The following is a 9,695-nucleotide window of genomic DNA, read 5'->3' as shown; positions in this document are numbered from 1 at the left end:
AGGAGGAGGATGTGTCCCCTGTAAGCTCCACTGAGATCAAAGATGAGGACTTGGAGGCTGGTTCACTCCCTTGCTGTCGAATTTGTCTTGAAAGCGATTCCGACCCAGGTGAGATTTCCTGTAAAATTTATCAAATTTATGTTAATTTTTGGGTTTGGGCTTGGGCTGTGCTGCAATTATTTGTTTTTGATTAATTTTTTCCCCTTCCTAGCATCCATTGCTTTTTTTGGATGTTTTGTGCTTTAGAAAACCTGTATCTTGTAACTACAACTTCACATTTAATTGTGATTAGAACAAGACTGATTATATTGTGTTTAGTAGAAACTACTAAAAGATCAAATCATGATTTTCTTAAGTTTTGTTCCATGGAGGCATGGACATCCTCTATCGTTACACATACTCTTTTTTTTTTTAGTTTGGTAATGTCACTTCGAGTTATCAAAGAATAATATGGGTGTCCATTAGTCGGGTGGTGCTAGCTTTTATACTTCTAATAGTTGAGGTTCAATTTTGTAGAGGATGAATTGATATCTCCATGCATGTGCAAAGGGACCCAACAATTTGTCCACCGTTCATGTCTTGATCACTGGCGCTCGGTAAAGGTGTGTATATCTTAGCTCTGCTCTTGATGTTTATTTTTGACAGGTAGTCCTTACTGGTTGAGATCACATGATAATTTAGTAATTTACTTTTACTCTGTGCTTCATAGGAAGGATTTGCCTTCTCTCACTGCACTACTTGCAAAGCCCAATATCATCTCAGGGTTGAATTGTTTGAGGACAATTCTTGGCGTAAAGCAAAGTTTAGACTCTTTGTTGCAAGAGATGTTTTCCTTGTTTTTCTGGCTGTACAGACCGTGAGTACTCTTAACTTTCTTCCTTATATTTTTATGTTGTAAAGATTTAACAGAGTATTTCAGTGGTTATTGACTATTAATTTTCTTCCATATCCTTTATCATTTAGAGTGTCTTTTCATAGGTTTTATTAAGTCAGTGGTAGTTCAATATACTTTTAAGCTAGCCCAAAGAGGATGTTAGTTCTAGAAGCTTGACAGTTTCAATTCAATCATACATATGGTAGAAGCTTCTGTCAATTATTAGTCTGTTATTAAATAAAAGTCTGTTGGTGTAGAATCTCTACAGAACTTTGCATTCAAAACGAAGATATTTTGTAGCTTATGGGAGTGTTATTTGTTAAACTAAAATTTCATATCAGTATTTCACTATTTCACCAACATGAGTATATATAAACATTTAAAACTATATTTGTCGTGGGACTGTGAACAATTAGATGTAGAACGTATGATTCTGCTGACATCATCGTGGAAAGAAGAAAAATAGGATTTTGATTTCATTAGCATTTGATGTTTGTGAACAAGGTTAGCATACAAAGTATCTTATTTTGAAGGATTGATTGATTCTGCCAGGTAATTGCGGGTATAGGTGGCTTTGCATACATCATGGACAAGGATGGGAACTTCAGGAACTCCTTTGATGATGGTTGGGATAGGATACTGTCAAAACATCCTATACCATTCTATTATTGTATTGGTAAGTTATTATGCTTAACAGAGTTATTTGCTTCTTTTCAATGCATGAAATTCCTCTGCATTTGTCCTTTCGTTTCACCATGAAATCTTGCTGGGATTAGGGACCCATATTTCATTTTCTCCATATCATCTGCTGCATTTCCAATCTTCCTTCATATTTTGCTCGTGCTACAGTATTATTTACCCCAAAGAATATATCGCAAACAGAAGATTGTCTAACATATATTTACATAGAATCTGGATCATGTAATGTTTCACCATTTAATGAGGTAACATCACACTAAGACACATAACCAAACACTTTAGGATGAGGCTAACTAAAGTCATCTACATGAGAGAATGCATATCCAATAAGAAATTTGTATATTATATAACTAAAGAATAATAAAAAATACACAAAAATTTAAATCCATGTTTTATTGAGTTAAATCTTATTCTGAATAGTTGTAAAATAATCATTGGTGATAATAATCATTTGCAAGGCAAGCTCTTGTTTTTCTTTCTGTTTATTTCTCTATCTATCTCTAATATTTTATATCCTTATACTAGGAGTGCTGGCTTTCTTTGTACTGATCGGGTTTTTCGGTCTCATACTGCATTGCACCTCCCTCAACAGCAATGACCCCAGAATGGCTGGTTGTCAGAATTGTTGTTATGGATGGGGCATCCTTGATTGCTTTCCTGCATCAATGGAGGCTTGTTTTGCCCTTGTTGTGGTTTTCGTAGTCATCTTTGCTATTCTCGGCATTGCTTATGGTTTCCTTGCAGCCACCATGGCAATCCAAAGAATTTGGCAAAGGCACTACCATATTCTCACCAAAAGGGAGCTTACAAAGGTATATATGAGCGCCATATCAAATATTCCTGTTTTTTTTTTCTTTTTTTTGGATAGATATTCCTGTTCTTATATCTATAATCTGGATTAATTTTTCTAATTTCTAACAGGGTTAAATAAGTTTATTGTTCCTATGACATGGAAAAGAAAAGAATCACTAAAGGGATCAAGAAAGTTATTCAACCCTCCCTAATATTTGTGTCTGACATATATTTCGTGTTATGTTATATATTCACAGGAATACGTAGTAGAGGATCTATGTGGGACTTATGTCCCACCAAAGTTGGATCCAGAACATGAAGCTCGCTTGAAAATGCTCAAGCTTTTGTAAATCACGGTGCACAAACCTGTAAAGATGATTTTTTTAAGTATTGAGTTGCTTTATTATACGGTAACATTCTCTTATGATTACCAACCTTGCTTGCCAGAGCTTGGATTGGTTTATGTGCTCTTTTGTTTCTTTTTTCATAAATCTTTTTATCTGGGCCTTCACCAAATTCTGTATACTGAAAATATGAGTCCTGAGAGAAATGAGGAAAATACAAATATATGCATTTGTTTATGCAGGCATTGTTCAGTTAGATATATTAGTATTCTATTTTAGCAAGAATAGTCCATTACTCCATTTTGCTTTTCTATATATTCACTTTATTGTTAACATCCAAGTATACAAAGTTTTCTTGAGTTCTAAGAAATCACAAGAAAGCTTCCAGTTAAGAAGTAGATGTGCTAAGATTTAAAATCGTAAAATTTCTTTTTGTATTTTAACTGTAACAAGAGAGATTTACAATATATAGGTTGATACTACTGGTTTAAGAGTAGGGGAGAAAAATGAAAAAAATAAGAGAAAATAACCATGCTACGGTTGCACACCGATTGTGGGTGTAGGATAGTCAGAGTTTTGAGCAGCACTCTCAAAAACAAGATGATCCCCATCCCTAATAACCTCTATATCTTCAATTTCAAACCCATCTTTGCATAGAACCTTAGCAGGACGCACACCAAACTTCTCAGCCCCAATATCAAGTAACTCCTGAAAGCTTCCAGGTAGCAACACAAGTTTCCCACCAGCCTCACCCTTTTCAGGGAAACTAACCACCACTCTGGTTGGCCATTCTCTACTCTTCATACCATTCTTTGCATTACCATTTTCATTCACATAAAAGAGCGTGTCCTTTTCCCCTTTGTTTGCTGCTGATATTATCCCAAACAAAGAGTTGTGGAAGTTATTGCTGCTTCTCCGCCTTGGGCGGCTTTGGCTCCAAGACCTGTCCGAACTCCTAAACCCATCCGAACCCCTAAATGTGCTCTCTTGGGGTAGAGGAATTGCTGGTTCACTTGTAAATCTTCCAAGGAACTTCTTTATCTTACCTTCCTTCTCAGGAATACGGTCCAAAGGTTGACAATTCTTAGGCTCCTTAATAGACTCAAAAATGGCTATGATGTCTTGATGCCCTTGCTGGACTGCTAGATCTCTTGGTGTCCAACCGTTCTTATCTGGTTTATCAATGTCGGCACCAAGATCCAACAAGAACTTCACAACTTCTACGTTGTCTTCAGAGACTGCAACATGTAGAGCTGTGGTTCCGGAGGTGGTGCTAGGGAGCGTGACATCTCCACCATAGCGCACTATATCCTTGAGCAAGTTGAGGGTGTTTTGTTCAGCAGCGATGCATGCAAATTGACCAACATCACCACTTTTCAAGTTAGCACCATTTTCCAATAGTAGCTGGCTTACTGATTCATGTCCACCCAATATGGCTTCCCATAGTGATACGCTGCCATCAGAGTCTGCAATCAATTCACATTAGAAAGTTAGATTTTGATTAGTGATAGAATGACTTTGTTACATTATTATATTATAGGATTAACTGTAGATCTCAATTAAAATAAGGCCAGATTCTATACTATAATAATAAAATAATGAATCCTAAATGAATATTAAGAAAATGAGTTCTATAAACATTTATAAATATTTATCTTTGCATAATGTATTTTCTGGTGGTAAGGAGCTTCTAGCATGTGCATTGTCTCTGTGTCTTGGGATTGGTTAAAATAGCGTTATCAATGTGGGAGGGGATTTGGATTTTGGTTATGATTGAAAGGGATAAGAAAGATATTTTCCTTCTGATAAAGTTTTCATTTGTGTCAATGTCGTAGACATCAATCTCATCCTATATAGATGGTGACTTCTACATCTGTTTACACGAGAAATATAGACCTTTTATGTATGTGTGTGTGAATTGAAATAAAACCATGCATACACTGCTATAGTCATATTAGGAGAAAAGTTTTCTACAAAGTAAGGAGGTTTATAAAATGCTAATCACCGTTCAATAAAGGTGGTAAAATTCACACACCACAAAAATTACAAATTTCAATATTTCAATAGTGATTAGGTTATTATTTTTTCAACTTCTTCACTTAAGAGGAAGATAATATTAAATCATCACAAAGAACAATTCTTTTAGTATTATTTTTTATTTCTGAAAATAGGACATGGTACATGCAAGATAAGTTTGTAACTTGCCGCCTTAAAATGATAAATTAAAAATTAGTAGTTTGCTGAGTATAAGAGACCAAAACAAGAATAGAATTACATCATCGTCAATTATTGTCACTTACGTAGAACTGACCATTTTTTTGTATTGCTTTTTAATTAATTAAAACTAGGATAGAATTACATCATCGTCAATTATTGTTACTTAGATAGAACTGATCATTTTCGTTATTGCTTTTTAATTCCATGTGTTTCTTTCTAAGAAAAACAAACAAAAAGCTGGTGGGGAAGATAAACACAAAACTAATGAGGAAAGCTAACATAAGAATCAATAATTTAGATGTTTGTTAACACTACATGACACACATATAATGCATATAGTCAAAAGTTATACTCTGGAAGCAAACTCTATAGCACATGAAATGTATAGTTAATTATGTAATCTAGATATACACCCTCGTGGCAATTTTATACATTGCTAAAGTATACAAAAAGATACTCTTGTCCAAATCGATATGCAGAAAAATGACATGTTAGCTTTAACAAGAAAAGATATCATACCGATTATGATATACGATTATTAAAGCATGACAGTAGATATTCCAAACAACTGCATCCATGTTAGTAAAGAACAAGCTAAGGGGCCAAGACATATCTACCTCTAATATTGGGATCCGCTCCATAATCCAGTAAAAGCATGACACAATTCTCACTTCCTTTAGATGCTGCAATATGCTGATTTCACAAGAATTAATTTTAGCAGCACCATTTTTTTAATAATAAAAAGAAAATTAATTACCCACCAAAGCTGTTCTTCCATTTCTATCTGATTCGTTTGAATCCAATCCTCGTTTTAACAAATGATGTAACAACAAGTCATCTCCTCTTGCTGCTGCAAAACAAAGACCAACTGGTAGGTCCATTCTACCACGAGCTAACATATTCTCAGTCTCCACCAAAACTCCCTCCATGATAGGGTCATTTAGTTCTTTTAAGTGCTGCCACACATTAACGAAACTAAGTAAACAAAATAAAACTGTAAAAGTGAATAAGCTAAACATGTTTGCAATGGAAGTTTATGATTATGCAAACCTGAAGAAGATTGTTCATAATAATATTTCCATCTCCTACGTTAGCCTTGACAATATTTAGAAAAGCAGTACGGTTTAGTCTCAAAAGCTGGCTTAATCGCTTTGTCCGAACCGTAAAGAGCTGTGGCTTATAGCAAAGCACACCAATCTCACCAAAAAGATCACCTGTATTTGCCTCTCCAACAACCTGCAATCAATTTTTAAAGTTTACATTATAACTTCTTGGCATATATATTTCAATGCAGACTCAGAAAATTTTTCAAGCATAAGTCAAATGTGAAATGTAAAATAAACTTGCCTGCTCAACGCCATTTTTAAGAACTACCAATTCCTGTCAAATAATCACAACATTAGAGATTGGACATAATATGAGAATCAAATTTGTCCAACGTGAAATTCAAGTAAGATTGGACAATTACCACAGCACCAGTGACTAGTATGTAGAAATCAGTTGGAGCTTCATTCTGTAAGATTACATCTTCTTTAGGAGGAAAATACTCTGCTTTCATCTCTGAAACCTTTAAAGATTGAATAAATAAATCAAAATAAGTCTCCAATGCAAATTTTATAAGTAACTGATGTAATTATTAATACTAGCCATGAAGAACATTTTTTCATTACCAATTGAAAGAGTAAATCATTTGAAACGCCTCGAAATAAATAGACTTTATCCACCAGAGAATAGAAGAGATAATGTGAAATGCTTGATCTGATGGCTTTAGGAAGGGAATCAATTGTCTCTTGTTGTTGTAACCCTTCGGAGTCTGTTCTAAACTTCAAACACAAATGAGCAAGCATCTGGTCTTGCAAACGAATAGGTAATTGATTCCTTTGAGCAAAACTTGAGGCAGCTTGTATGGTGTCTCTCTAAAAATTAATAATAAATAATCATAGTTATACTCAGATCATTCAAATTAGTGAATTCATTCATGTATTTAAATAATTTACTTACAAATTTTCGGGTTCGGCTTGTTCCATGGACAACTAAGTTAGTCATGTTACCAATCAAATATGCAGTAAGTCCCAAATTAAAAAGCATGTAAAAGATGTCAAAGACCATCTCTCTTGAATTAACTGGATGCAGATCTCCATAGCCAACAGTTGTTAAGGTAGTAATTGACCAATAAATAGATGTAACATATCTTGTCCACAAGCTCTTCTGAAGAAAATTTCCCATTGTTGCTCCAATCCATGTCCTTTTGGGATCACGATAACGAGCCGCGATAAGATAATAAAAGCATGCAGCACAATGTACAGCAAATAGGGTAACCTGAATAAATCACACAGATATTTATCTTCTTGTTCCGATATACAAATCCAAATCATCTTCTTTAAGAAACAAAGTATGAATTACTATAAAACTTACACAGATAAGTTTGGCACATCGAACCCAAAAATAGTTATAGCTTTTGTCCTTTTCCAACCTGAGAAAAAGCATAATATCTATTATTAACCAAATATATATTGCATTTTAATGTAAAGCTCTGCTTCTTACCTTGAAAACAATGCACTAACTCTTCGAAGACGCCATAGACGGAGCATGTTGAATAGGCCATAAGTCTGCAGAGGTGCAGGTGACAGCTTTCTAACAAGCTCTGAAGGAATGATAGAAATCAAATCAAATGCAAGCCAAGTTCTTGTGTATTTCCAAGCAATTTGTTTTCGATCATCAATTAGTAAATAAGTAGCTTTGTCAATATAAGCTACAAAGAAGGTGAGAATTATATCCATAGCAAAGAGTGCATTGACAACATTATCTGTATAGGAAAGGGGTGCTTCTGGTTTCTTAAGGAAACCAAATTCAAATGGTGATACCCAAGCTGTGTAGATAACAAGGATGACCAGGAAAGTCTGCCATATCCTACAAAAATCAACGAAATTCAATAACTTCACTACATTGAAACAACTTTGATGAAATTTATGCTTGGTAATTTTCACTTTTTTGCTATTGATTTCAAAGTCCAAAGTGATGATATATCAACATATTAGACACTTAAAAGCATTACAAATATAATTTTTAAATATTTTCCATGACTTCATTTTAAATTTACTGAATATGTTACCTTAAGACTACTAGGATAAATTTTTACAAAATAAAATTTATATCCCTTTTTCTTTCTATTCTCCTAATTATGAGAAAGAAGCAACAGTACTAGAGCTTTCTTCATGACACCACCCTTCATTAAACTTCTAGAAAATGAAATAGCATAATACTTTGAAAAACATAAGTTGCAGTTACAGAGTAAAAGACAGTAGATTTCGGGATTAATTAGAACATGAGACTTTACAGTAGTATCCAATCCAAATTCTTCCATTGCATGTAATGCAGCCACCCATCACACTCATCACGCGTTATTCAAAGTAAAAAGCAGGGAATCAGGAAAGTCAAAATCTGTAGGCTGACCCGTCACTCTGATTAAAAACCAAAGGAATGAAATGAACATGGACAATATCTCTCTTTCCAATAGAAAACATTATCTCTAACTTCTAAGCAAGAAACTAAAAAAGTGCATAAATAAGTGATGAATTTCCTCTTCCTATTCATTGGAATTGAATGATCCAACAGAAAAATAAAAGTTATAATTCTTATATAGAGTTTTATATCCATGTCTACATCCAACGAAGAACTTCTAATTCATGACGAGTATAAGATTCAGTTGCACAAGGAAGCTTTATCAAAAACATCCACTTATTATTACGTGACGAAGAAAGGAGGAAAAGTAAGTAAATAAAATATAAATATAACTAATAATGACAAACTTAGATTTTTTTAATGCATTCAGCAATTCATTGGCTAATGACAAACTTTTAAATTATTGCCCGGAGATTAAAAAAAAGAAAAGATATCTAAGATTTTACGAAATATCTTGAGTGGTGTATGATTTAAAAGTTAAAACTAGTTAGTTTTATTACTTGTTTGTAGGTGCTTTCTGTTAAGCAGTTTCAGAAAAGCAAGAACTTGATGAGAAGCATATGGCGTATGACATTGAACCTGTGAAAGATTTAAAGAAAGAAAAGTAATTAAATGATTGATTCACCTGTAACGACGGTCATAAGGAGAAACAGTGAAGCGTCGAAGCTTGACTCTGCGGTGACTTCTGGCACCAAGAGAAGGCAAGACCGCATTGGAGAGGCTGTAGTGACTGCCATCCCTTGAAAATTCTATCTCTTGATTCTCTTCACCATTAATACTAGTGCACATGAACATTGAAACCATTCTTATTCTTCTTTAGTTTCTCTCTCTCTCTCTCTCTCTCTCTCTCTCGATCTCTGTGTGTGTCTTATTGCGCAGTTGTTAATTGAGTCGGCATAGCGGACCTGAATTTGAGTATGGTAGGTAGGTACGTGCGTGTGTTGTGTGAGATGCAACACAAGTTTTATTTTTTCCTCTAACGTCCTTTATATAGGGATAGAAGATAGAGATGCGGCACACTCGCACAAATACTCAGCAACGCAAATCAGTAAATTCAAAATTGTATCATGTGATTCCGTTTTTGCTGTTAATACTGGCGATAGAGTAGAGTGAGTCTAGGTAGGTATACGCTAGGGGGCCCTGGCCCGCTCCCGTGTAATTCTGAAATACAAATTCCCAAGCAATCCTAACTTTAAAGGGATTTATATTTAATTAATTAACCCACGCACGCACATATATTCTTTCTTGTTGTTAAAATATAATTAAGATTAATTAATATTATTTAGTATATAATTATTTATTATAAA

The 9,695-nt window shown here is 34.3% G+C and overlaps 2 protein-coding genes across 3 annotated transcripts in view; one reads left to right on the top strand and one right to left on the bottom strand.

The window, feature by feature from the left end:
* Positions 1–2,946, top strand: part of LOC107469654 (uncharacterized) — a gene marked incomplete in the record, with an annotated part of 3,368 nt that extends 422 nt beyond the window's left edge. The window contains 5 exon segments of the mRNA XM_016089035.3: positions 517–602; positions 710–856; positions 1,427–1,550; positions 2,099–2,385; positions 2,623–2,946. Of these exon segments, the coding sequence (XP_015944521.1) occupies positions 517–602; positions 710–856; positions 1,427–1,550; positions 2,099–2,385; positions 2,623–2,715 (737 nt within the window).
* A 175-nt stretch (positions 2,947–3,121) lies between these two features.
* LOC107469646 (potassium channel AKT1) lies at positions 3,122–9,406 on the bottom strand. 2 transcript variants are annotated; one of them, XM_016089026.3, is made up of 11 exons: positions 9,014–9,406; positions 7,471–7,836; positions 7,342–7,399; positions 6,928–7,245; positions 6,597–6,842; positions 6,395–6,493; positions 6,274–6,306; positions 5,977–6,162; positions 5,688–5,882; positions 5,544–5,619; positions 3,122–4,175 (listed from the first exon to the last, which is right to left on the bottom strand). In XM_016089026.3, the coding sequence occupies exons 1-11, from the start codon at positions 9,190–9,192 to the stop codon at positions 3,244–3,246; spliced, it is 2,688 nt and encodes an 895-aa protein (XP_015944512.1). In that variant the 5' UTR covers positions 9,193–9,406; the 3' UTR covers positions 3,122–3,243. The 2 variants fall into 2 exon arrangements, with proteins under 2 accessions (XP_015944512.1, XP_052115914.1); XM_052259954.1 differs by lacking the exon at positions 9,014–9,406 and having other exon boundaries at positions 7,471–7,570; positions 7,728–7,805.
* Between the last annotated feature and the right edge of the window lie 289 nt (positions 9,407–9,695).

This window comes from Arachis duranensis, chromosome 1, assembly GCF_000817695.3.
Source record: "Arachis duranensis cultivar V14167 chromosome 1, aradu.V14167.gnm2.J7QH, whole genome shotgun sequence".
In the NCBI taxonomy this organism is placed as follows: Eukaryota; Viridiplantae; Streptophyta; class Magnoliopsida; order Fabales; family Fabaceae; genus Arachis; species Arachis duranensis.
This window is presented reverse-complemented; position numbering and strand designations above follow the sequence as displayed.